The following is a 20,670-nucleotide window of genomic DNA, read 5'->3' on the forward strand; positions in this document are numbered from 1 at the left end:
TGAATGTCCACGAGTTCTAGTATTATGAGAGAGGGAGAAGAACTTTTCTCTATCCACTTTCTCAATGCCCTGCATAATTTTATACACTTCTATCATGTCTCCTCTGACCCGCCTTTTCTCTAAACTAAAAAGCCCCAAATGCTGCAACCTTTCCTCGTAAGGGAGTCGCTCCATCCCCTTGATCATTCTGGTTGCCCTCTTCTGAACCTTTTCCAACTCTATAATATCCTTTTTGAGATGAGGCGACCAGAACTGTACACAGTATTCCAAATGCGGCCGCACCATAGATTTATACAACGGCATTATGATATCGGCTGTTTTATTTTCAATACCTTTCCTAATTATTGCTAGCATGGAATTTGCCTTTTTCACAGCTGCCGCACACTGGGTCGACATTTTCATCGTACTGTCCACTACAACCCCGAGGTCTCTCTCCTGGTCGGTCACCGCCAGTTCAGACCCCATGAGCGTATATGTGAAATTCAGTTTTTTTGCTCCAATATGCATAATTTTACACTTGTTTATATTGAATTGCATTTGCCATTTTTCTGCCCATTCACTCAGTTTGGAGAGGTCTTTTTGGAGCTCTTCACAATCCCTTTTTGTTTTAACAACCCTGAACAATTTAGTGTCATCAGCAAACTTGGCCACTTCACTGCTCACTCCTAATTCTAGGTCATTAATGAACAAGTTGAAAAGTACAGGTCCCAATACCGATCCTTGAGGGACTCCACTTTCTACAGCCCTCCATTGGGAGAACTGTCCGTTTATTCCTACTCTCTGCTTTCTGCTTCTTAACCAATTCCTTATCCACAAGAGGACCTCTCCTCTTATTCCATGACTGCTAAGCTTCCTCAGAAGCCTTTGGTGAGGTACCTTGTCAAATGCTTTTTGAAAGTCTAAGTACACTATGTCCACTGGATCACCTCTATCTATATGCTTGTTGATACTCTCAAAGAATTCTAATAGGTTACTGAGACAGGACTTTCCCTTGCAGAAGCCATGCTGGCTCTGCTTCAGCAAGGCTTGTTCTTCTATGTGCTTAGTTAATCTAGCTTTAATAATACTTTCTACCAGTTTTCCAGGGACAGAAGTTAAGCTAACTGGCCTGTAATTTCCGGGATCCCCTCTGGATCCCTTTTTGAAGATTGGCGTTACATTTGCCACTTTCCAGTCCTCAGGCACGGAGGAGGACCCAAGGGACAAGTTACATATTTTAGTTAGCAGATCAGCAATTTCACATTTGAGTTCTTTGAGAACTCTCAGGTGGATGCCATCCGGGCCCGGTGATTTGTCAGTTTTTATATTGTCCATTAAGCTTAGAACTTCCTCTCTCGTTACCACTATTTGTCTCAGTTCCTCAGAATCCCTTCCTGCAAATGTTAGTTCAGGTTCAGGGATCTGCCCTATATCTTCCACTGTGAAGACAGATGCAAAGAATTCATTTAGCTTCTCTGCAATCTCCTTATCGTTCTTTAGTACACCTTTGACTCCCTTATCATCCAAGGGTCCAATCGTCTCCCTAAATGGTCTCCTGCTTTGAATGTATTTATAGAATTTTTTGTTGTTGGTTTTTATGTTCTTAGCAATGTGCTCCTCAAATTGTTTTTTAGCGTCCCTTATTGTCTTCTTGCATTTCTTTTGCCAGAGTCGGACAGCAATAATTTAGAAGCTCCTATTATATCATTTGGTGTTCACATTCTATAAAATTCCAATAAATAATGTTCCCATCCATTGAAAACCTTTGAGACTTCCGTGACTGATTATCAGTAGCAATGGCTGAGCAATTATCCGCATGTGGCTGAATGACTGAGAAGTTGGTCTAGAGCAGAGCTGTAGAATTCTACTGTTGTACCTGTGGAAGGTTCCATGATGGAATGAGCTGTTGCCCATGAATGATCATTTCACAATACACCAGCTAGTCTCTGAAATGCTGCAGTGCTTTTCTATAATCTGCTTTGTGACACTCGACTGGCTTTTTCACAGGAGCTTCCAGAGCAGGTGTACTTACACCCACCTCTCAGTATCTTTGTGGTGGAGAAGAGAGCCTTTGGACGCTCTGTCATGGTGGGAACTCACATAGTTTCCCATATTATGAAATTTGCTCCTAAAGAACAAGATGAGTTTGAAGAGGAAACAGATAGCCCATCCAAGAGTGAGTCTTTGAAATCCAATATCTTTTAGAGGACCTTTCTACAAAGTGGAATAATATAACTGTCAAGATAGGGCACTATTTGTTGGGATTTAACATGTGCAGAGTATGACACCTTGCACCTGACATTATATGAGAGCCATTCCACTAACCATAGCCATATCTAATTTGTTGGCATCAATAGACCAGAAGGTCAAAGCCAGGCCAGAAAATAATCAGAAACTCTACATCCAAGTAGCATGTTGTAAGATAAACATGGTAGCAATATTAAACCTAAGCTTCAATATTTCCCTGTTTTGTATTTTTAATGTCTTCTCAGAATCATTCGTATGTCAGATTATATTCTTTGCACCTAAACGCCATGCTGTGAACATACAGTATATAGACAATATAACATGAAGGGATGTTAAGATAAGTCTGGCCAGTGGTGCATTTAATTGCAACATCCTTTCTCTTTGTCAGCTGATTAAAGGAATGTTCTGGGTGGATGACCTAACTAGTTAGTGATGTGGAAACTGTTCAGCAAGTGAAGTGCACAATTTATACTGTTTTCTTTCAGCACGGAAAGCCTCAGCTCGACCTAACATCTCCCGAACAGTGATGAATCTTGGTGCAGCTGCTGGGCAGACAGTAATAAACATTGGAGCAGCTGCCGGGCAGACAGTAATAAATATTGGTGCAGTTGCTGGAGACATAGGTAGCAAAGCAAACCCCCTTAAGCTTGTAAAGGTGAGTGCAACAACTGGATTTTCACAGATTCTGCTATTTAAGGAGTATTGTGGCTCAAAGGCAGTAGCTTTCTAGATCCACATTGCAGAAATGGATTTTCCTCAAAGTTGAGTGATCCAGAAAGCTTAAGAGCACTTTATAGTAGAGGGACTTTACAGAGTGCCAAAAAGAAATGGGAAATATAAACAGGGGTGTAAATATGAATGGACAACAATAGGCATAGATCCTCATAGGTTTCAGTAGGGTTCCTAGGGAAGGTTCTTAGTCACATACCTTTTACCCCAGAACCCATGGATTAATCACAAATGAGATTACTGGGTTAAAGTGTTTTGTTATTGCTTTCTCTAGCAGTAGGCATGGGTAGCGGTGTGTATGTGAGACTTTCACGTGCACATGGAGTGTCCCATTTCTTTCAACTGCTCCATGGAAAATGTTTCAATCTTTCCCCTCAGAAACTTCCTATGGGGGAAGGGTGATGTAACAGCTGTGGGAGGTAAATGTTGACTAAGGAGCTTCCTCCATATTTCCTACACTTACAATCCTTACATATGAGATTTTTAGGAAATGATGATGTAATTATTTCTCTATGGTCGTTATAAGGCTTCTTATCACACATATTTGGTGATGTTGCATGTTTTTTGTTAAAATATCAAATGAATAATTGTTATTTAAACAAAAACAATAAGCAACATTGCTATAATTAGGTTCCATGCTAGAGGATAGGTAGGTAGTCAACATAAAACCAGGTGAATCTGGGAGATTACAGGCTCAGAAAATTGGTGGAAAACATGATAAATGTAAAATGATTGAACATATGGAAGAACAAGCTTTGCTGGGGAAGAATCAGCATGGAATTCCTGCCTCACTAATCTTTTAGAATTCTTTGAGTGTTTCAGCAAACCTTAGGTAGGAGCAATCTATTAGAGACATTCAGTACCTGGACTTTGGAAAAGTTTTGACACAGTCCTGCATGAAAGACTTCTGATAAGAGGATAGATCCTGTTATGGATTGGTAAATGACTGAAGAATAAAAAGTCAATGAAAAGGAATAAAAGGACACCTCACAATGAAGGGAAGAAAGCAATGGGGTCTCCCAAGGATCTGTTACTGAGTTTACTACTAATTTATTCATAAAGCATCTGGAATTATGAGGCAGTCAAGGGGGAACATATGGAGCAGGGTTTGGGAACCTGTGGGTCCTTCAGATGTTGTTGGATTTCAACTCCCATCTTAGATTGCTAAATGGAACCTTCATGTTCGGGGGCACAGGGCCAGTGCCAGGCATGATTGGGCTCTTGGGCACCAGCCTGTCCCAGGCATGCAGCACCATAACCCAACACACACACCCCATATAGGTGGTGTGGGGCTAATAAGCCTGCCTGTGTGCCCCGCCTACTTCTTGTGTTGTGTGAATGACATGCGTGAGTAGCGCACATGCCTGCCATCAACCAAAATGGTGGGGGCATCAGCCCCTTAGGGATGCCCCTGCCACCATCTTGGGTGATGGCTGGCATGCGCACACAGTACACATGGCATTCACATTCACAGGAGAGGTAAATGGAGCATGCATGTGGGTTTATTGAAGCCTCCACTGTCTGTTTTGGGGGAGTGCCTGGGAGCTCCCTCTCCACGGTCTGTGGTGAGATTGGGTTGCAGGACCTGACACTGCCATGGATCACGGAACGAGAGCACTAACCTTCCACCCTAAAGAGGGGCCCTTCAGGGGCCCTTGGCAGGGCCCAACCTGGCCACCCTCTGGCACCGGCCCTGTGGGGACAGTTTACCTCTGACTACTCATTACTAGGGGACTAGAGGAAGGCATATAGGCTTCATTAAGTCATCTGGCTGGACACTGATGGAAGCAGGGTGTTGGATTGGAGGGACCTTTTGGGCCAACCTAGCAGGGCTGTTATGCTCCCACATGCCTTTGATGGATTGAGGTCATTTATTCTCAGGCACCTCTGAAGAAACTCCCAATTGATCAACTAATCCAGAAGGAGGAAGAATTTGAGGAGGAAAAGCCTGAGAAGGAAGAGCTGGATTGGTGGTCTAAGTACTATGAATCGTTAAAGGAATTGAATAACCAGGTAATGGTATTTCACTTATAATAAACCTTATTGAATTGTATTTACAATAGAATGCATGGGGCTAAGGCAGCCCGGACTACAGCTCCCAGCCTGGACTGCACCTCCCATCATCCCTAACTATTGATCATGTTGGCTGGAGCTGATAGGAGTTGTAGTCCAAAATGTCTGGAGGCATCAGGTTGAGGACGAATGGGCTGAAATGGGAAGCAAATGACTGTAGCAGAGAACTCCGAAGCACAGACAGGAGGAAGCAGGAAAGAACCGCATTCTGTCAGGAGATTGCAATCTCATCTGATTTGGAGAAGGACAGGAAGGAAGAGTTGGAGGGAAGAAGCAAAAACTGAGTAAACTTAGAAATCATAGGATAACAGGATGAGTTATTTTATGGATTGATTAACCACTTAAATAACTACTTAAAATAATGAATTAAAAACAGTTTAGTATTTCAAATACAAATGCATTGGTATTTAAATTCTAATATACCTTATTGTATATACAATACAATTTAATATATGAGGCTAGGATGTGAAGCAAAGGCTGCATTAGTCCATGCTTCGTTCACAGGTTATTAAATCAGTGTGGGTAACTTTAGCAGAAACAAATCTACACAGAAAATTTCATCAAAGGAAAATTGGAAGGAGAAAAAAAACCATATCCAGTCAGGAGAGTGCAATATCCTCTTCTAAACTGGAGAAGGGATGGGATGGGGAGGTAGAATCCCTAGCCAAGGCCACAGTGAGAAACTGCTATACCCTGTGGAGCTTTGCAATCGGGTGGGATACCAATTTTGATATTTTAGTACAAAACACAAATGTCCTGGCTCCCATCACAAAACACGGCAGTAGGAAAGGATCTTGATTAAGGCAGAGTGACGGTATAGACTCAGCAGCAGGAAAAGAGCTATTCCAGTCCCAGAGCTCTCACAGAGCAAAGGTTTGGTGGGGGTGAGTCCGGCCTTAGAGCAAGGGCTGAGGTTCACAAGTTCAGGGTCAGTTACAAGAAGTTCAAGACTGCATGAGAGCTGAGATGTTGTTCCAACAAGTTTTCCACACCCACTTGTCAAGCATTAAATCTGAGGTGGGCATAGCCCTTCTATTCCTGTGTGAGCAGGCAGTCTGGAAGCAGGCTCTGTGTCTAGGTGGATGTCTCCCCTCCCTTCTCCAGACGTGGTGCCTGGTCCTGGGAGAGAGTTTGGGACCTGCCTCCCCCCCAATCTTGCTCAGCCACCCCAGGCTGCATCTTAGAGCCCTCCCCAGATTCCAATAAGTCTGTCTTCCCCTTAGGCAGGGAGGTAGCTGGAAGTTCTATCTCCATGGTAGCACCAGCTGGGACTGGAGAGAGGAAAGGACTTTCATTTGTCCCAACCTCCCCCTCCCATTCCTTCTCGTCTTCCTTCAGAGTCATCCCAGGCCTGAGCCCAAAGTTGCCAAGGGAGTCATGATATTGTACTAGAGTGCAGTCCTAACTCATGTCCCCCTCCCTCTGACTAAGCTGATGGCTGGGAGAAGGGTTGGAATGGTCCCAAGCAACTTTCCAGAGGCCACTGTTGGTGGGAGGGCTCTACTATGGTGGAGGCCCCAGCTGGGCCCTAGTGAGCTGAAAGCTATCACTGACGGTTCTCCTGCCAACCATTAACAGATAAAAGTTAAGCATTTCCATTAATTTCAATGGATCTACTCATAGTAGGACTAACATTGGATACAACCCAAAATTTGTATTATATTTGCTTTTTGGAGGGGGGTATTGTGAAATACATCTAGCAATAATTATAGAAGACTTGTTAAGATAGGAGAGACTGATTCCCAGTTGTCATAGTCTGATTAATGGCCATCTTGTTTTACAGTCATATAGTGATGAGGAGGAGGAGGACCAAAATGATCCAGGTGAGATGTTCATACTGTGAAATTACCAGGACATGAACTTTCCAGGTTAGCTGGTGTTCAAGTAATCTACACATCCCAGTGTGATGCTTTTATTATTTTTTTATTAATGTTCTGTGCTCCCCTTCCCTGAGTTGTGGAAAGCTCAGTTTCCTTGGCAGGAGAGAAATTGTGATTTCTGTGGTAATCAGTCTATTTATAAATGTGCAGAATGAACAGGTATTATAGTCAAGCAAACAGTCAATGCTTGATTCACAGCAATATCAGTTCAGTCTCCCAACATTCTCTTTCTCTCTCCAGAACCCCTTATTAACTCTACTAGCCTCTACTACTACCAAACTGCCTCTTTCAGGTTTCATAGGATTGTTTCACACGCAAGCCCTCTTAATGAAGCACTACAATGTGCCCTGGTTCTGACAGCCTCTACAGGTGACTATGGTGGAAGCACTTCTTCCAGCCCTCCTTTGCCCTGTGTTCACTTTGTACTCTCAGTTGCAAACAAAAATACCTGACGCTTGAGAGAATAAGGAATTAAAACAACCTGGTCATTGACACTTTGCTGGAAGTTGTGAGAATGCTGTATGTGTTGGAAAGCATATCTTGTACGATATACGACTGCATGAGCTGAACAGAATATCCCATTAATTTCTCAACATCTTATTTAGATGGAGGGAACTTAAATGTTACTTCTCTTGATGTGGAAGTGGAAGATGAACAAATTGTTGAAGCTGAACCAGTTCGTCCTAAAAGGAAACTTATTGCTACATTAAAGGTAGGTCTTCAGAGGTCAAATCCTGTGCTAAGTTATAAAAGGGTAAATCCTATGTAGGGTAAGCAGGGAGAAGGCTGTGGCTCACTGGTAGATCACATGCTTTCCATGCAAGAGATCACATGTTCAATCCCAGGCAGCTGGATTCTGCTACCTGTCAGATTCCTGTCTGAAACCCTCAAGAGCTGCTGCCAGTCAGTGTCAACAATACTGAGCTAACTTGACCAATGGTCTGACTTAGTATAAGGTAGCTTCCTATGTTTCTGTTGATTTCACTGAGACTAAAGTCGTCATATTTCAGTTCTCCAGTTTGCATATTACACAGATCACTTGCTAATGTTGCAAATCAAGCACATTAATGTGGGCATTTCCTGCCAATTGCTTTGTATATTTCCAAGATTCTTTGGGGGAAACCATGACTGTCTAAAGTGAAATAAAGGTCTGGTATGGGTGTGCCCCCCTGATTAGCCAAGCCAAGCAGCTGTGAGTCTGGCTTTTAGAACACTGACAGTTGGTTCTTAATGAGCATGCCTGGCAGGGCCAGTTCTAAAGGGCGGCCAGGTTGGGCACTGCCCTGTGGGCCCTGGAGCTACAGGAGCCCCTGAGGGGCCCTCCACTCCCCTTCCACGATCCGTGCACCCCTACGCCCCCCACTTACCTGTCAGCGGGCTTTTTAGCATTGCCCTTAATGAAGATGGCGGCCACACCTTCCCTAAGGTACTGAAGCCGCTGCCACCATTTTAGTTGATGGCAGAGATGTGCATGTGTAGCACGCACGTGTGCCATCAACAAAGATGGTGGCGGAGGCTTCATTCCCCTTAGGGAAACCGCAGCCACCATCTTCATTAAGGGCAATGGTAAAGACTAGACAGGTAGGGGGGCCGTGCGCACACGCATACCCACTCACCCACCCACCGGGGGGCCAGGGCAAGCTGATGCCCAAGGGCCCCCGCATGCCTGGAGCCGGCCCTGATGCCTGGCCTTATCATTGACTTCAATGCTAAATTTCTTAAATTAATCAAAAATCAGCCAGGTATTTTTTTAACATTTTAACTGCAGAAGATGAAGGTCAGAGTATGGGGCAAGGTCAGTAACAGGATTACAGGTACTCGGTGAACATGGCTGATTTTTAATTAATTTCAACAAATTATGAGAACTCTGACAGAAAAAAGTCCAAAAGGGGTCTGGGTCTTTTCTCTCTCTTTTTACACTTTGAATTCTTGATTCTCTCTGACTGTTTTGTATATCACCATGAAAATTTAGAGGGTTGTTAAGCAAGCGTTTCTGATTTCAGGACTATAAGTTTTGTAAGGTTTTGTTTTGAAATCAGCTTATGATGGCATGGGGGGTATTTTCAATTCAACATTGTGGAATGTATTTTCAATTTAACATTGCGGAACTCTTGTGGCTATATAATTTTAGATGTTTCATTTTTAAGATGTTTTTAAAGATGTTCTTACTGGTTTATCGCTTGTTGTTTGCTGCCCTGGGCTCGTTCAGGGAGGAAGGGTTGGATATAAGTTTAATTAATTAAATAATAATAATAATAATAATAATAATAATAGATTTTAGAGGGGGTAGAATTGTAAGCAGTGAGATCAAAGGGAAATGAAATGCAAAAAGTAAAGCATCTGACAATTATGATAAAGCTTAAATATATCTAAAATCATTATAGTGATCATACACAAAGCAGCATCTATGATAACACAGACCTCCTGGCACTGAGAAGCTAATTAGCACCTGGATAAAAAGCTATCCGTTTGATTTAAGTCAGTGATAGAACTGAAAAGATAGAACTGGGTTGAAGTGGCCTTTGGCTGCATTAACTTTTTTTTCTGCAATACTAGTTTATATGTTTTGTTTATTTTATTGGTTCCATTTTTATACCGCATAATCACATAAATGTATCAATTGTATTAGCAGTTCTTATGGTAAGAAAGTTCTAAAATTAACATGTCTCTTATTGCAGATCTACAGTTCAGAGCTGGAAAATGAGTTTGACAATTTTGAGGACTGGCTGTGTATTTTTCCGCTTCATCGTGGGAAAGCCAGTGAAGATGAAGATGGAAATGAGGAGGAGAATTTTGTGGGAAAATACAAGGTAATGGGTACTTGAATAATATTTATTGTGAATACAAAAAAAATGCTGTAATTAAAGTAAGATAAAAGCTGATCACCAGCACAAGAAAATGCCTTTCCTAATCTCTTGCATTCTTGCCATCGAGTATAATATTGTAAATGAATCGATGCAGGATAAAAGCACAGATTAATAATGGAACAGACCAAGGAATTTCAGAAGAAAATCACCCTGTGCTTTATAGATTACAGCAAAGCCTTTGACTGTGTAGATCATGAAAAATGATGGAATATCTTAAAAGAAATGGGGGTGCCACAGCATCTGATTGTCCTAATGTTCAGCCTATACTCTGGACAAGAAGCTACTGTAAGGACAGAATATGGAGAAACCGATTGGTTCCTCATCGGAAAGGGTGTGAGACAGGGGTGTATTTTATCACCCTGTTTGTTTAATCTATATGCAGAACATATCATACAGAAAGCGGGATTGGACCAAGATGAAGGAGGTGTGAAAATTGGAGGGAGAAATATCAATAATTTAAGATATGCAGACAATACCATACTATTAGCAGAAACCTGTAATGATTTGAAATGAATGCTGATGAAAGTTAAAGAGGGAAGCACAAAAGCAGGACTACAGCTGAACGTCAAAAAGACTAAAGTAATGACAACAGAAGATTTATGTAACTTTAAAGTTGACATTGAGGACATTGAACTTGTCAAGGATTATCAATCCCTCGGCACAGTCATTAACCAAAATGGAGACAATAGTCAACAAATTAGAAGAAGGCTAGGACTGGAGAGGGCAGCTATGAGAGAACTAGAAAAGGTCCTCAAATGCAAAGATGTATCACTGAACACTAAAGTCAAGATCATTCAGATCATTATATTCTCAATCTTTATGTATGGATGTGAAAGTTAGACAGTTGAAAAAGCAGATAAGAGAAAGATAAACTCATTTGAAATGTGGTATTGGAGGAGAGCTTTGCGCATACCATGGACTGCGAAAAAGACAAATAATTGGGTGTCAGAACAAATTAAACCAGAACTGTCACTAGACGCTAAAATGATGAAACTGAGGTTATCATACTTTAGACACATAATGAGAAGACATGATTCACTAGAAAAGACAATAATGCTGGAAAAAAACAGAAGGGAGCAGAAAAAGAGGAAGACCATACAAGAGATGGATTGATTCCATAAAGGAAGACACAGTCCTGAACTTACAAGATCTGAACAGGGTGGTTCATGACAGATACTCTTGGAGGTCACTGATTCATAGGGTTGCTATAAGTCATAATCAGCTTGAAGGCACATAACAACAACAACTGGTGATGTGAAGAAGTCATTCAAATACCTTAAAAATAAATTAGTATTTTATTTATTTATTATTTGATTTATATCGTGCCCTTTCTCTCACTAGGAGCCGAGGGCAGCAAACAAAAGCAAGAAAGACACTTTAAAACATCATGAAAACAGACTTTAAAATGAAACATATTTTAAAAATGTTTTTTAAAAATTTAAAAACATCTTTAAAAAGAAAAGAAAAGTTTTTTTAAAAATATGTGTCACTATAAAGTAAACATAATGGCTGAAAGTATCTGGGATTTATTGCTCTCTTAGACAGTTTAAATTTTCATATTCTGATCAAAGTGCCTACAAACAGCAGTTCTTGGTCTGTTTTAATTTTCTGAGACAGTGGCCTAGTTTGCATGTCACAGTAAACCGTAGTTAAAATAATCTATGGTTTAATGTGAACAAGCAGTGCATCGGTGCTCACTGCTGAAATTGCAAGCCATTCACTCTTATACCACTCCTGCTGCTGCTGCTGCACCAGAGAGAAAGCAAGTCATAGTTTAACTTGCCATTACGTGCATACCTGGGCTTGTGGTTTGTTCTTCTCCAGACAATCCACAAGTGGAAGCCAAAGTATGTGAGGGAAACAAACCACAAGCCCAGGTTCACATATAACCACAATCTAAACTATGCCTTGTTTCCTCCCTGGCCATTTCTGCAGCCTACAGCAGCATGCTGCTCATTCAGAAAATAAACTATGTTTTAATGCAAAGCAGACCATTGTTATTTTATTTTTGTAGCTATAGAATCATAAATGGTTTTGGATGGGTACTTAGCTCGTTCATCTGGTTCTCTTTATTGTCAGTCCTGTTGTTCTGGAACAGCATTTCATCTAAATACTGCTATTGCACAAATAAAATTATTTATAATACCCCAACATTGTTCACATGAAAGCCTGCTTTTTGGAATGAAGGTTGATACTTGGCTCAGAACACAGCAAAAGGCCTCTTTGTGAGACCATGTGTGTCTATGACTTATGGAACAGTAACTTTGCTTTCACTGTCCTCTTCCTTCCTCCTTCTCTCCTGTGATGTATTACACTTAAAATATATGTGTTGACAACAGAGGTGTGGTCAGGAGCTGTGATTCTGCAGGACTCAACATACTATAGTCTCTCAGGAAATGAGAAGAAAAATCTGACAGGTGTAGGGCTGTTCAAAATATTCTACTAGAAAGAATGGCATAGATTGTCATTTGTTTACTCCCTCTGTTGCAGGGCTCATTCTATGTTTATCGGACAGAAGAGGCAGGTGCAGAACACAAGATCTCCCAAGGCATCCCCAGAAACAGACCCATTAAGGTCCTTGTCCGAATTTATATTGTGAAAGTGAGTATTTTTAGTGACTTCCATGAATTTGAAATCTTTGCTGCAATTACCAGATAATGAATTTATAGCCATGCCACAAACATAGATCTCTGACAATTGGGATTCTGTTATCTCTGTTGGCATTGCCTTTGAGCTATGGCAAGACTTGTTTTCAAAGCTTGTTAGTAGCCCTGTCATTGAAATGGTAGATATTCTATCCTTCGTTCTATTCAAGTTGTGTCCTGTCAACATCATAGTCTCCTTTGTTATGTGTTTTAGGCAACTAACCTGAGCCCAACAGACCCCAATGGCAAGGCAGATCCATACCTCGTGGTTAGAATCGGGCAGCAACAGAAAGACACCAAGGACCGTTACATCCCAAAACAGCTCAATCCAGTCTTCGGAGAGTAAGAATGTGACTTTACTTTGAATCAGAGTTGCATGTTCTCTACATTGCTTCCAGTAGAACGTGCCATACCACTAGGTGAACCTAAACAGCTTCACAGGGTAGCTTATTTCAGATGATGGCTCCCTTGTTGTAGATGCAGAAGGAAGGAATCTGTATTCCCAGCACCAAAGAAGAAGAGAGGGCTGGTGCCATGGGGAGATGTGGAAGTGCATAATAGCTGTCAAAAGATTCCAGGAATGGAGGGTGACAAGTCCAATGGGCCAGATCTAAACTGTGAATTAGTGGGCAGCAGACAGAAGAGGGAAGCTGAGGATACCCAAAATGAGTTATGGCCGGCAAGTATGACTGTGGAAGTGAGGGGTGAGTAAAAGATAGCATTGCTAGGACTGTGCCCCAGGGCCCTGACCTGAGCCCCCCAGACCTGCCCCAGAGCCCTGATCTGTGTCGCCCAGATCAGGCTGTCCTGCCTTAGGCCAGCATGGGGACCATCTGCTCTGCATGTGCCCCCCAACCAATTTTGGGGCAGGGCTAATGTTTAATTAGGGTTTTTGAAACCCTAATTGAACATATGTTTGGGAGGGGGGAAGCAGGAGATGCTGCATTTCCTCCCCCCCCGACCAAGAGCATGAGGGTTCAATCCTGAGGGGTACAAGATGCTCCTTTGCAAATGCCTTCCCTGCAGGAAAGGCACTTGTGAAGGAGTGCCCCGCAGTATTGAATCCCATCTCCTCCTCCCCACTATCTCTTTGCTAGGCCTTGTGGCCCGTTTCCAAGGCCCCATTGCTACAGCAACTACTCAGGCCTACCTCTGTTGCCATGGCTCCCCATTTGCTTCTTCCTGGCTAGAGCCTAGCTGCTGTGGCACTGTGAGCCTCCTGTACAGCCCACCCCTCCTACAGCCCACCTGTAGCTAGTGATACTACTCCAGACAGTTTCCATGACAGTGGGGTCCTGGAAATGGGCTCCGGGGGAGTCTGCAGGGCACTCCTTCACAAGCACCTTCCCTGTGGAGTTCCCACACCTGCAGGAATGACTCCACTGCTCAACAGCTGTTGAGTGGAGGATTTGATCCTGTGGGGCATTGCTTTAGGGTACAGGTTGTCAGACAGGAAAAATAAGAGGCTGGACAGGAAAGCTGCCTATGTAGGAACACCTGACTCTGCCTGGCAGCCAAAAGCATCCACCCCCCACCTTCTCCTGGGAAGAAGCAGCTGGCAGATAGGTTCCTCCTCTTCTAGGCCTTTTTGCTGTTTCTCCTTCTTCCTGACCAACACCTGCCTCTCCTTCCTGCCTGCTGCCCCACCACTTGATAGACCCAGATTGTGGTGGTTTGGTCCCCTGAATCAGTCTGATTTGGTTCATGCTTCAGTCAAATCTGGCACATATCCCTAGTGATGGCCACATGAGATGGGGGAGGGAAAATGACAACTTCAGGTTCTTCAAGATGAAGTATCTATTGATAAGGGCTTTTGATGAAGGGCTTTTGATGAAGGGCTTTTGATGAAGGGCTTTTGATACCATTGACCATGGTATTCTTCTGGAGTGGCTTAGGGAGGTGGGGTTGGGGGCACTGTACTTCAGTAGTCCTGTTCCTACCTCCAGGCCAGGGACATTTTCAGAAAGTAGTTATGACAGGCTTCTGTTCAACACCATGGGAGTTTTCCTATGGTGTCTCACAAGGTTCTGTCTTGTCCCCCAAGCTATTTAACATCTATATGAAGCTGCTGGGAGCGATTATCAGGAGTTTTGGAGTGAAGTGTCTCCAATATGCAGATGACACACAGCTCTATCTCTCTGTGCCATCTGAATCAGGAGAAGCAACTGAGGTGCTAGACAGGTGTCTGGAAGCACTGGTGGGCTAGATGTGGGCCAGAAAAAACTGAAGCTGAATCCTGAAAAGACAGAAGTGTTAGGTGTTCCAAGCTCTTCAGTACTGGAGATGGGATGATGGCCTGGATGGGGTTTCTCGCCCCTGAAAGGAGCAGGTTTGTAGCTTGCGGGTACTCCTCAATCCATCATTGTCATTGGAGGCTCAGGTTGCCTCGATGGCTAGGCTAGGAGTGCCTATTTCCAGCTCCAGCTGATTTGCCAGTTATGGCCCATTTTGGATACAGATGACTTGGCAACAGTGCTCCATGCTCTGGTAGCTTCCAGATTGGTTTATTGTAATGCACTCTACATGGGCTGCCCTTGAAGACAACTTGGAATCTTCAAGTGGTCCAAAATGCAGTAGCCAGATTACTGGCTGGGGTTCCTTTTAGAACTCATATAACCCCTGTTCTAAAACAGTTGCACTGGTTGCCAATTTGTTTCTAGACCCGATTCAAGGTAGTGAATGTTTAGTGTTTAAAGCCCTAAATGACTGAAGCCCCAAATATCTCAGAGACCATCTCCTTCCCTGAAGACCCTCTAGGGTGTTAAGATCAGCAGAACAGGCCTTCTTGGTAGTTCCACCATCCTCAGGCATTCAGGGGATGGTGGCCTGGGAGAGGGCTTTCTCTGTGGCAGCCCCTAAGTTGTATAATTCCCTCCCTACAGAGGTGCATCTAGCATCTTCACTATACAGTTTTTGGCAAATGCTAAAGTCATATTTATCCTGGCCTTTGGCTTCTGAGATGTATGTTTTCAGAACCCACCCTAGTCTTGTGAAGGGCAGGCAATAAATGTGAACAACAACAACAAAGGGCTTGTGCCAGTGGATGCCATGCGTGGATGTGTGTGACTGGTACTCCCTTTACCCAGGCACTATGTTGAATGATAAAGATGTTAAAAAATGGTGGACATGCTACTATAGATAGAAGTAAAGTGGTTGTTGTTGATCATGATGTACATAACCTGCTATTATATGTTCTGTTCCATCCTCTAGTTACCCATTTATATTCTCTCTCTCTCTCTCTGTTCTTCAGAGTGCTGGAGCTGAGCATATCTTTTCCCATTGAATCAGAACTCAGTATAACGATATTTGACCATGATTTGATTGGTTCTGATGACTTAATTGGTGAGACAAAGATTGACCTGGAGAACCGATTCTACAGTAATCACAGAGCCAACTGTGGAGTGGCCTCACAATATGACACGTATGTAATATAGAATGAGTTAGCAAGGCAGCCATCACTCCCTGTTGTCATTTTGTTCACATTTTTAATTATTATTGTGAAGACAGACTTGCTGTGTTGGGCAAGTATTCCATAGCCTTCCCACGGGAGCGTGTCCTTCACTTCCTATAGTGGGGAAAGATTCCCAGTGCTCTCTACAGAAATGTCTCATGGAATACTAGCACTAACATGAAATAAACTAGCTTCACATCCAAATCTCCACCCATTAGAATTGAATGGCTGTGTTCTTTCATAACAGTAAGCCATTATTTGTTTTAACTGTTCAGGAAACCACAAGTCATCTCACAGATGAGCTGACAATTCACAGCTCAGTTTCTATCTGTTCTTGCTTTGTGTTTCTGTAGCTTGGGTGAACATCTGGTGTGGTGACCAAACAAATCGTGATTAAACTAGGTTGTTGTGTTCTGACATAATGCCAAACTACAGTTAAAACGAGCCATGGTTAGTAAGCCATCAACAGGCCATAGCTTCAAACAACAAACTATGGTTAGTCTGCTATATTCAGATGTTCAAATAAACCATACTTTGAGTTAACAAACCATGGCATAGTGTTATGTGCAAACCAGGCCAATATGTTTGATTCTGTTTATTCTTTACAGAGAGGGTTATAACATGTGGCGTGATGCTTTCAAACCCACACATATCCTGGACAGTTTGTGCAAGAAGAACTCGCTCCAATCAGCTGAATACAGGCGGGAGGAAGTCAAAGTAAACAATAAGATTTTTAAGATCCCTTCTGAAGCTTTTCCTGAAGGTACTGGTCTAATTTTTTTTCTTTTTTTAAAAAATTACTACTTTTACATCCCACCTTTCCTCCAAGGAGCTCAAGGTGGCACATATTTTTCTCCCTCTTACTATTTTATCCTCACAATAGCCCTGTGAGGTAAGTTAGGCTGAGAGAGGCATTGACAGGTGAATGTCATCGAGTGAGCTTCATAGCTGAGTGGGGATTGAACCTGGGTCTTCCTAGTCCTATTCCGACATTCCAACCACTATGCCATACTGGCACACTTTAGGAAATAATAGCTATTTCAACAGTACATTCTGCTGGATGCATATTTCGAAGACTGAACCCCTCTTTCCATCTGATTCTGGTTGTCATTTAACACATTGACTAGAATCTGTTCTAATTTAAACTATGTTGGACAATGAATATCTCACTCATTTTCTATTATGTCACAACTCAGATGTTGATTCTCCAAGCAGTCCAAATGTTAACCAGAATTGTTGTTGTTGTTGTTGTTATGTGCCTTCAAGTCAATTACGACTTATGGTGACCCTCTGAATCAGTGACCTCCAACACCATCTGTCATGAACCACCCTGTTCAGATCTTGTAAGTTCAGGTCTGTGGCTTCCTTTATGGAATCAATCCTTCAATCCCCTACCTTCCCAACCATCTGCTCCCACCGGTAGTACATGCCCTGGTCACCTCTCGCCTAGACTACTGTAATGCGCTCTACGTGGGGTTACCCTTGAAAACGGTCCGGAAGCTGCAACTGGTACAAAATGCGGCGGCTCATCTGATTAAAGGTAGCCACCGGCAAGATCACATCACTCCAGTGCTGAAGGAGTTGCACTGGCTCCCGGTTGTTTACCAGGCCCAATTCAAGGTGTTGGCTTTGACCTTTAAAACCCTATACGGTTTTAGCCCAGTCTATCTGAAGGAGCGCCTCCAGCATCGTCAGGGATGCCGCTCAACAAGATCAGCCTCAGAAGACCTTCTCTCGATCCCACCGGTTAAAACAGCTAGACTGGTGAGGACTAGAGAGAGGGCTTTTTCAATAGTGGCCCCCACCCTGTGGAATTCTCTCCCAAATGATCTCCGCCATGCCCCTTCTATGATAAGCTTCCGCCGGGCCTTGAAGACCTGGCTCTTCAGGCAGGCTTTTGGGGTGGGTTAGGTTTTTTACTGTTATGGTTTTAAATTTTAATGTTTTAATGTATTGTTTTATCTTGTACGTTGCCCAGAGTGGCTGGACAACCAGCCAGATGGGCGACTAATAAATTTAATAAATAAATAAATAAATAAATAAAAATATCTTGTTTGGTCTTCCTCTTTTTCTACTCCACTCAGTTTTTCCCAGCATTATTGTCTTTTCTAGGGAATCATGTCTTCTCATGATGTGTCCAAAGTATGATAACCTTAGTTTCATCATTTTAGCTTCTAGCGACAGTTCTGGTTTAATTTGTTCTAACACCCAATTATTTGTCTTGTTCTCAGTCCATGGTATGCACAAAGCTCTCTTCCAACACCACATTTCAAATGAGTTGATTTTTCTCTTATCTGCTTTTTTTACTGTCCAACTTTCACATCCATACATAGAGATTGGAAATAACATGGTCTGAATGATCCTGACTTTAGTGTTCAGTGATACATCTTTGCATTTGAGGACCTTTTCTAGTTCTCTCATAGCTGCCCTCCCCAGTCCTGGCCTTCTTCTGATTTCTTGACTTTAAAATGCTTAAAATAGTTCACTTACATTTTTTGTGTGCATGACTTTTGTTAGCATTTTGTTAGCAAATAGCCTTCTATTTTTCCAAGGGTATCTAAGCAGAGTTGTTGTTCCTCTAGAAAGCATCACTGTATATTTGAACTTTTGGTCTTCTTTCCTGGATCCTACAACCCCCGATCCTCTGCCAGAGGCAACATTTTCTCCTTAATGAAGATGTATGCTTAGGAGGAAATCCATGTAGATTTCCATCAGTTCCTCATAGCTTGCTGAACTATCCTCCAGAAGATTCTGCAAAAGTAAATTTTATTGGAATACATTTCAGCTTTTGAACTGCTTTTTCCTCTTCCTTGAACTTTATTTTTTTGAAGTAGGTATGATAGGATGAATTTGTATGCATAACTTCTTTTTCTTAAAATTCAGTCCAGACACTGTTAATGCTTTGTTTTGATTTATTAGACTAAGAAATCATTAACTGTTGTAGTGTTATGAGCAGGCTGAAAAATATCTGGCCAGTTCTGCTCTTTTCGGCCCTTCTGTAACTGATCTTTCCTCTCTTATCTATTCTTGTGTGCATTAACAAGGACAGGGTTTTGATAGCTACATTAGGGCATCATACCAGATTAAAAAAACAACCTCATGTGTGTGCATTTGAACAGCAGACACCTTCTACTATTCAAAGTCTCTCCAGTTTCAAAATGTTTTTGCCATGTGACATAGAAATACCAGCCTGAAGCCTCTTTAGATTTTAAAAGAAGTTGTAAAATTCTTTAGGGTCCTGACACTGGATTCCCAATCTCCCTACTTGGGACATTGTTTTAAATGAAGCTGTGAGAGCTGTCTCTAGCCTACCTAATTACAGTTTCAAAGGAGAACACAATCGCCTGGACTGTTAAAAGTCAAAGCTGCTAAAGTGAGCAATGGCCAATTACTTTGTGATTCCCAGGCACTGACATGGTGTTCTTTGTTGATTGTTGATATACTGATTCTGTCTGCTCCCTTTTTTAGCTTCTGACTGATTGTGTTATATTCTAGAAGCCTTTGGAAAAGACAAGAAAGAAAATGAAGATGAAACCTGGTCTGCTTATGATGAGCACAAAGCTTTGTATGTTCTTCAGCACTGGGATGAAATGCCAGAGTATGGGTACAAATTAGTACCAGAACATGTGGAAGTTCGATCCCTTTACAATCCGGATAGCCCAGGTCTCCTACAGGTGAGACAAGAATGCTGTTTTACTCATTGTACAGTATTTGTACATTTTGAAACATTTGTTTTCTTTTGTAGCCTATGAGCTGGACAGCTGCTCTAGTGCAACCATGGTAGCATGGGGCGATGCTATTCTCCTGGTCAGACAAACACACAGACACACCCCTATCCAGTGTAGGGGGGGAAAGCAATTGTAAAGCACAGAAATAGATAGAAAAGGTGGTGTGGCAAGAAGGAAGACTTGAGAGCAAGAGTGTACTCCTTTCCCCCCAGTCCTAAAAGCTTTTAGGCCACCCTTTGCCAACCTGGTGCCCTTCAGATGTTTTGCACAATGACTCCCTAACTCCTTCCCTTCACACAGAAGTCTTGATTGTGTCACGTAAATGGGACAGCCTTTACAAAAGCTTATGCAAAGGTTTGGGAAATGCATGAGGGAGGGGTGTTATATGCTAATCAGGCCACTTGGAAACAAAACAGAAAATTAACTCCTGAACAATGAGATTTTCCAGGTCATCTTTTCTTAGGCTCCAGAGTCTGGTGTGGTTTTAGTTCATGTATGTCGTTATTCAGTGGGTGGATTCCCTTGCCTTGAGTGGAGAGGGATGGTTCCCATTGATCTGATCCTTCTGGGCGGGCCAAACACCCTGAGTAAGTGGTGGAGTAAAGCCATGGTGATGATGAAAGGATGGATGTATCCTAACACTGAACTGATCTTCCTGGCATGACATTCACAGAATGAAAGAAGAGTGTTGTATGGTTGCCTAGGCAACACATTGCCTTACACCCAGGAGTCACTGGCGAGATAGGCCGATGCTGTGGAACTGTCCTCTCAGCAGCGGTGTTGTTGCTGCTCACTAGAATGGCATGGGTGGGGGCAGGGCAGTGGTGAGGTCGAGGTTATGCAGGCACTCCAGTGGATCCAATCCAGTGCTCCTATGTACTCACACAGCCCCAGTCTCACCACTCTCCAGTGCTGCTGTCAAGTGGGCCGCTCCACAGCACAACTGGCTACTCCTGCTCCACACTACAATTTCCAAGCAGCAGTGCAAAATATGAATGCACAAAATAGTATTTAGCAAATTAGAATTGGGGGGGGGCACATTTCAAGTGCCTGCAAGATAACCATAATGTG

At 42.6% G+C, this 20,670-nt stretch overlaps 1 protein-coding gene across 1 annotated transcript in view; it reads left to right on the forward strand.

The window, feature by feature from the left end:
* The window catches only part of LOC133386629 (fer-1-like protein 4), an 82,977-nt gene that overhangs the window by 51,361 nt on the left and 10,946 nt on the right, over nucleotides 1-20,670 (forward strand). Inside the window, exons 29-39 of the mRNA XM_061630331.1 lie at nucleotides 1,987-2,155; nucleotides 2,712-2,881; nucleotides 4,837-4,968; nucleotides 6,812-6,851; nucleotides 7,514-7,620; nucleotides 9,587-9,718; nucleotides 12,266-12,376; nucleotides 12,635-12,762; nucleotides 15,671-15,841; nucleotides 16,480-16,634; nucleotides 19,367-19,545. Of these exons, the coding sequence (XP_061486315.1) occupies nucleotides 1,987-2,155; nucleotides 2,712-2,881; nucleotides 4,837-4,968; nucleotides 6,812-6,851; nucleotides 7,514-7,620; nucleotides 9,587-9,718; nucleotides 12,266-12,376; nucleotides 12,635-12,762; nucleotides 15,671-15,841; nucleotides 16,480-16,634; nucleotides 19,367-19,545 (1,494 nt within the window). The remainder of the gene's footprint in view (nucleotides 1-1,986; nucleotides 2,156-2,711; nucleotides 2,882-4,836; nucleotides 4,969-6,811; nucleotides 6,852-7,513; nucleotides 7,621-9,586; nucleotides 9,719-12,265; nucleotides 12,377-12,634; nucleotides 12,763-15,670; nucleotides 15,842-16,479; nucleotides 16,635-19,366; nucleotides 19,546-20,670) is intronic.

This window comes from Rhineura floridana, chromosome 6, assembly GCF_030035675.1.
Source record: "Rhineura floridana isolate rRhiFlo1 chromosome 6, rRhiFlo1.hap2, whole genome shotgun sequence".
Taxonomy (NCBI): domain Eukaryota; kingdom Metazoa; phylum Chordata; class Lepidosauria; order Squamata; family Rhineuridae; genus Rhineura; species Rhineura floridana.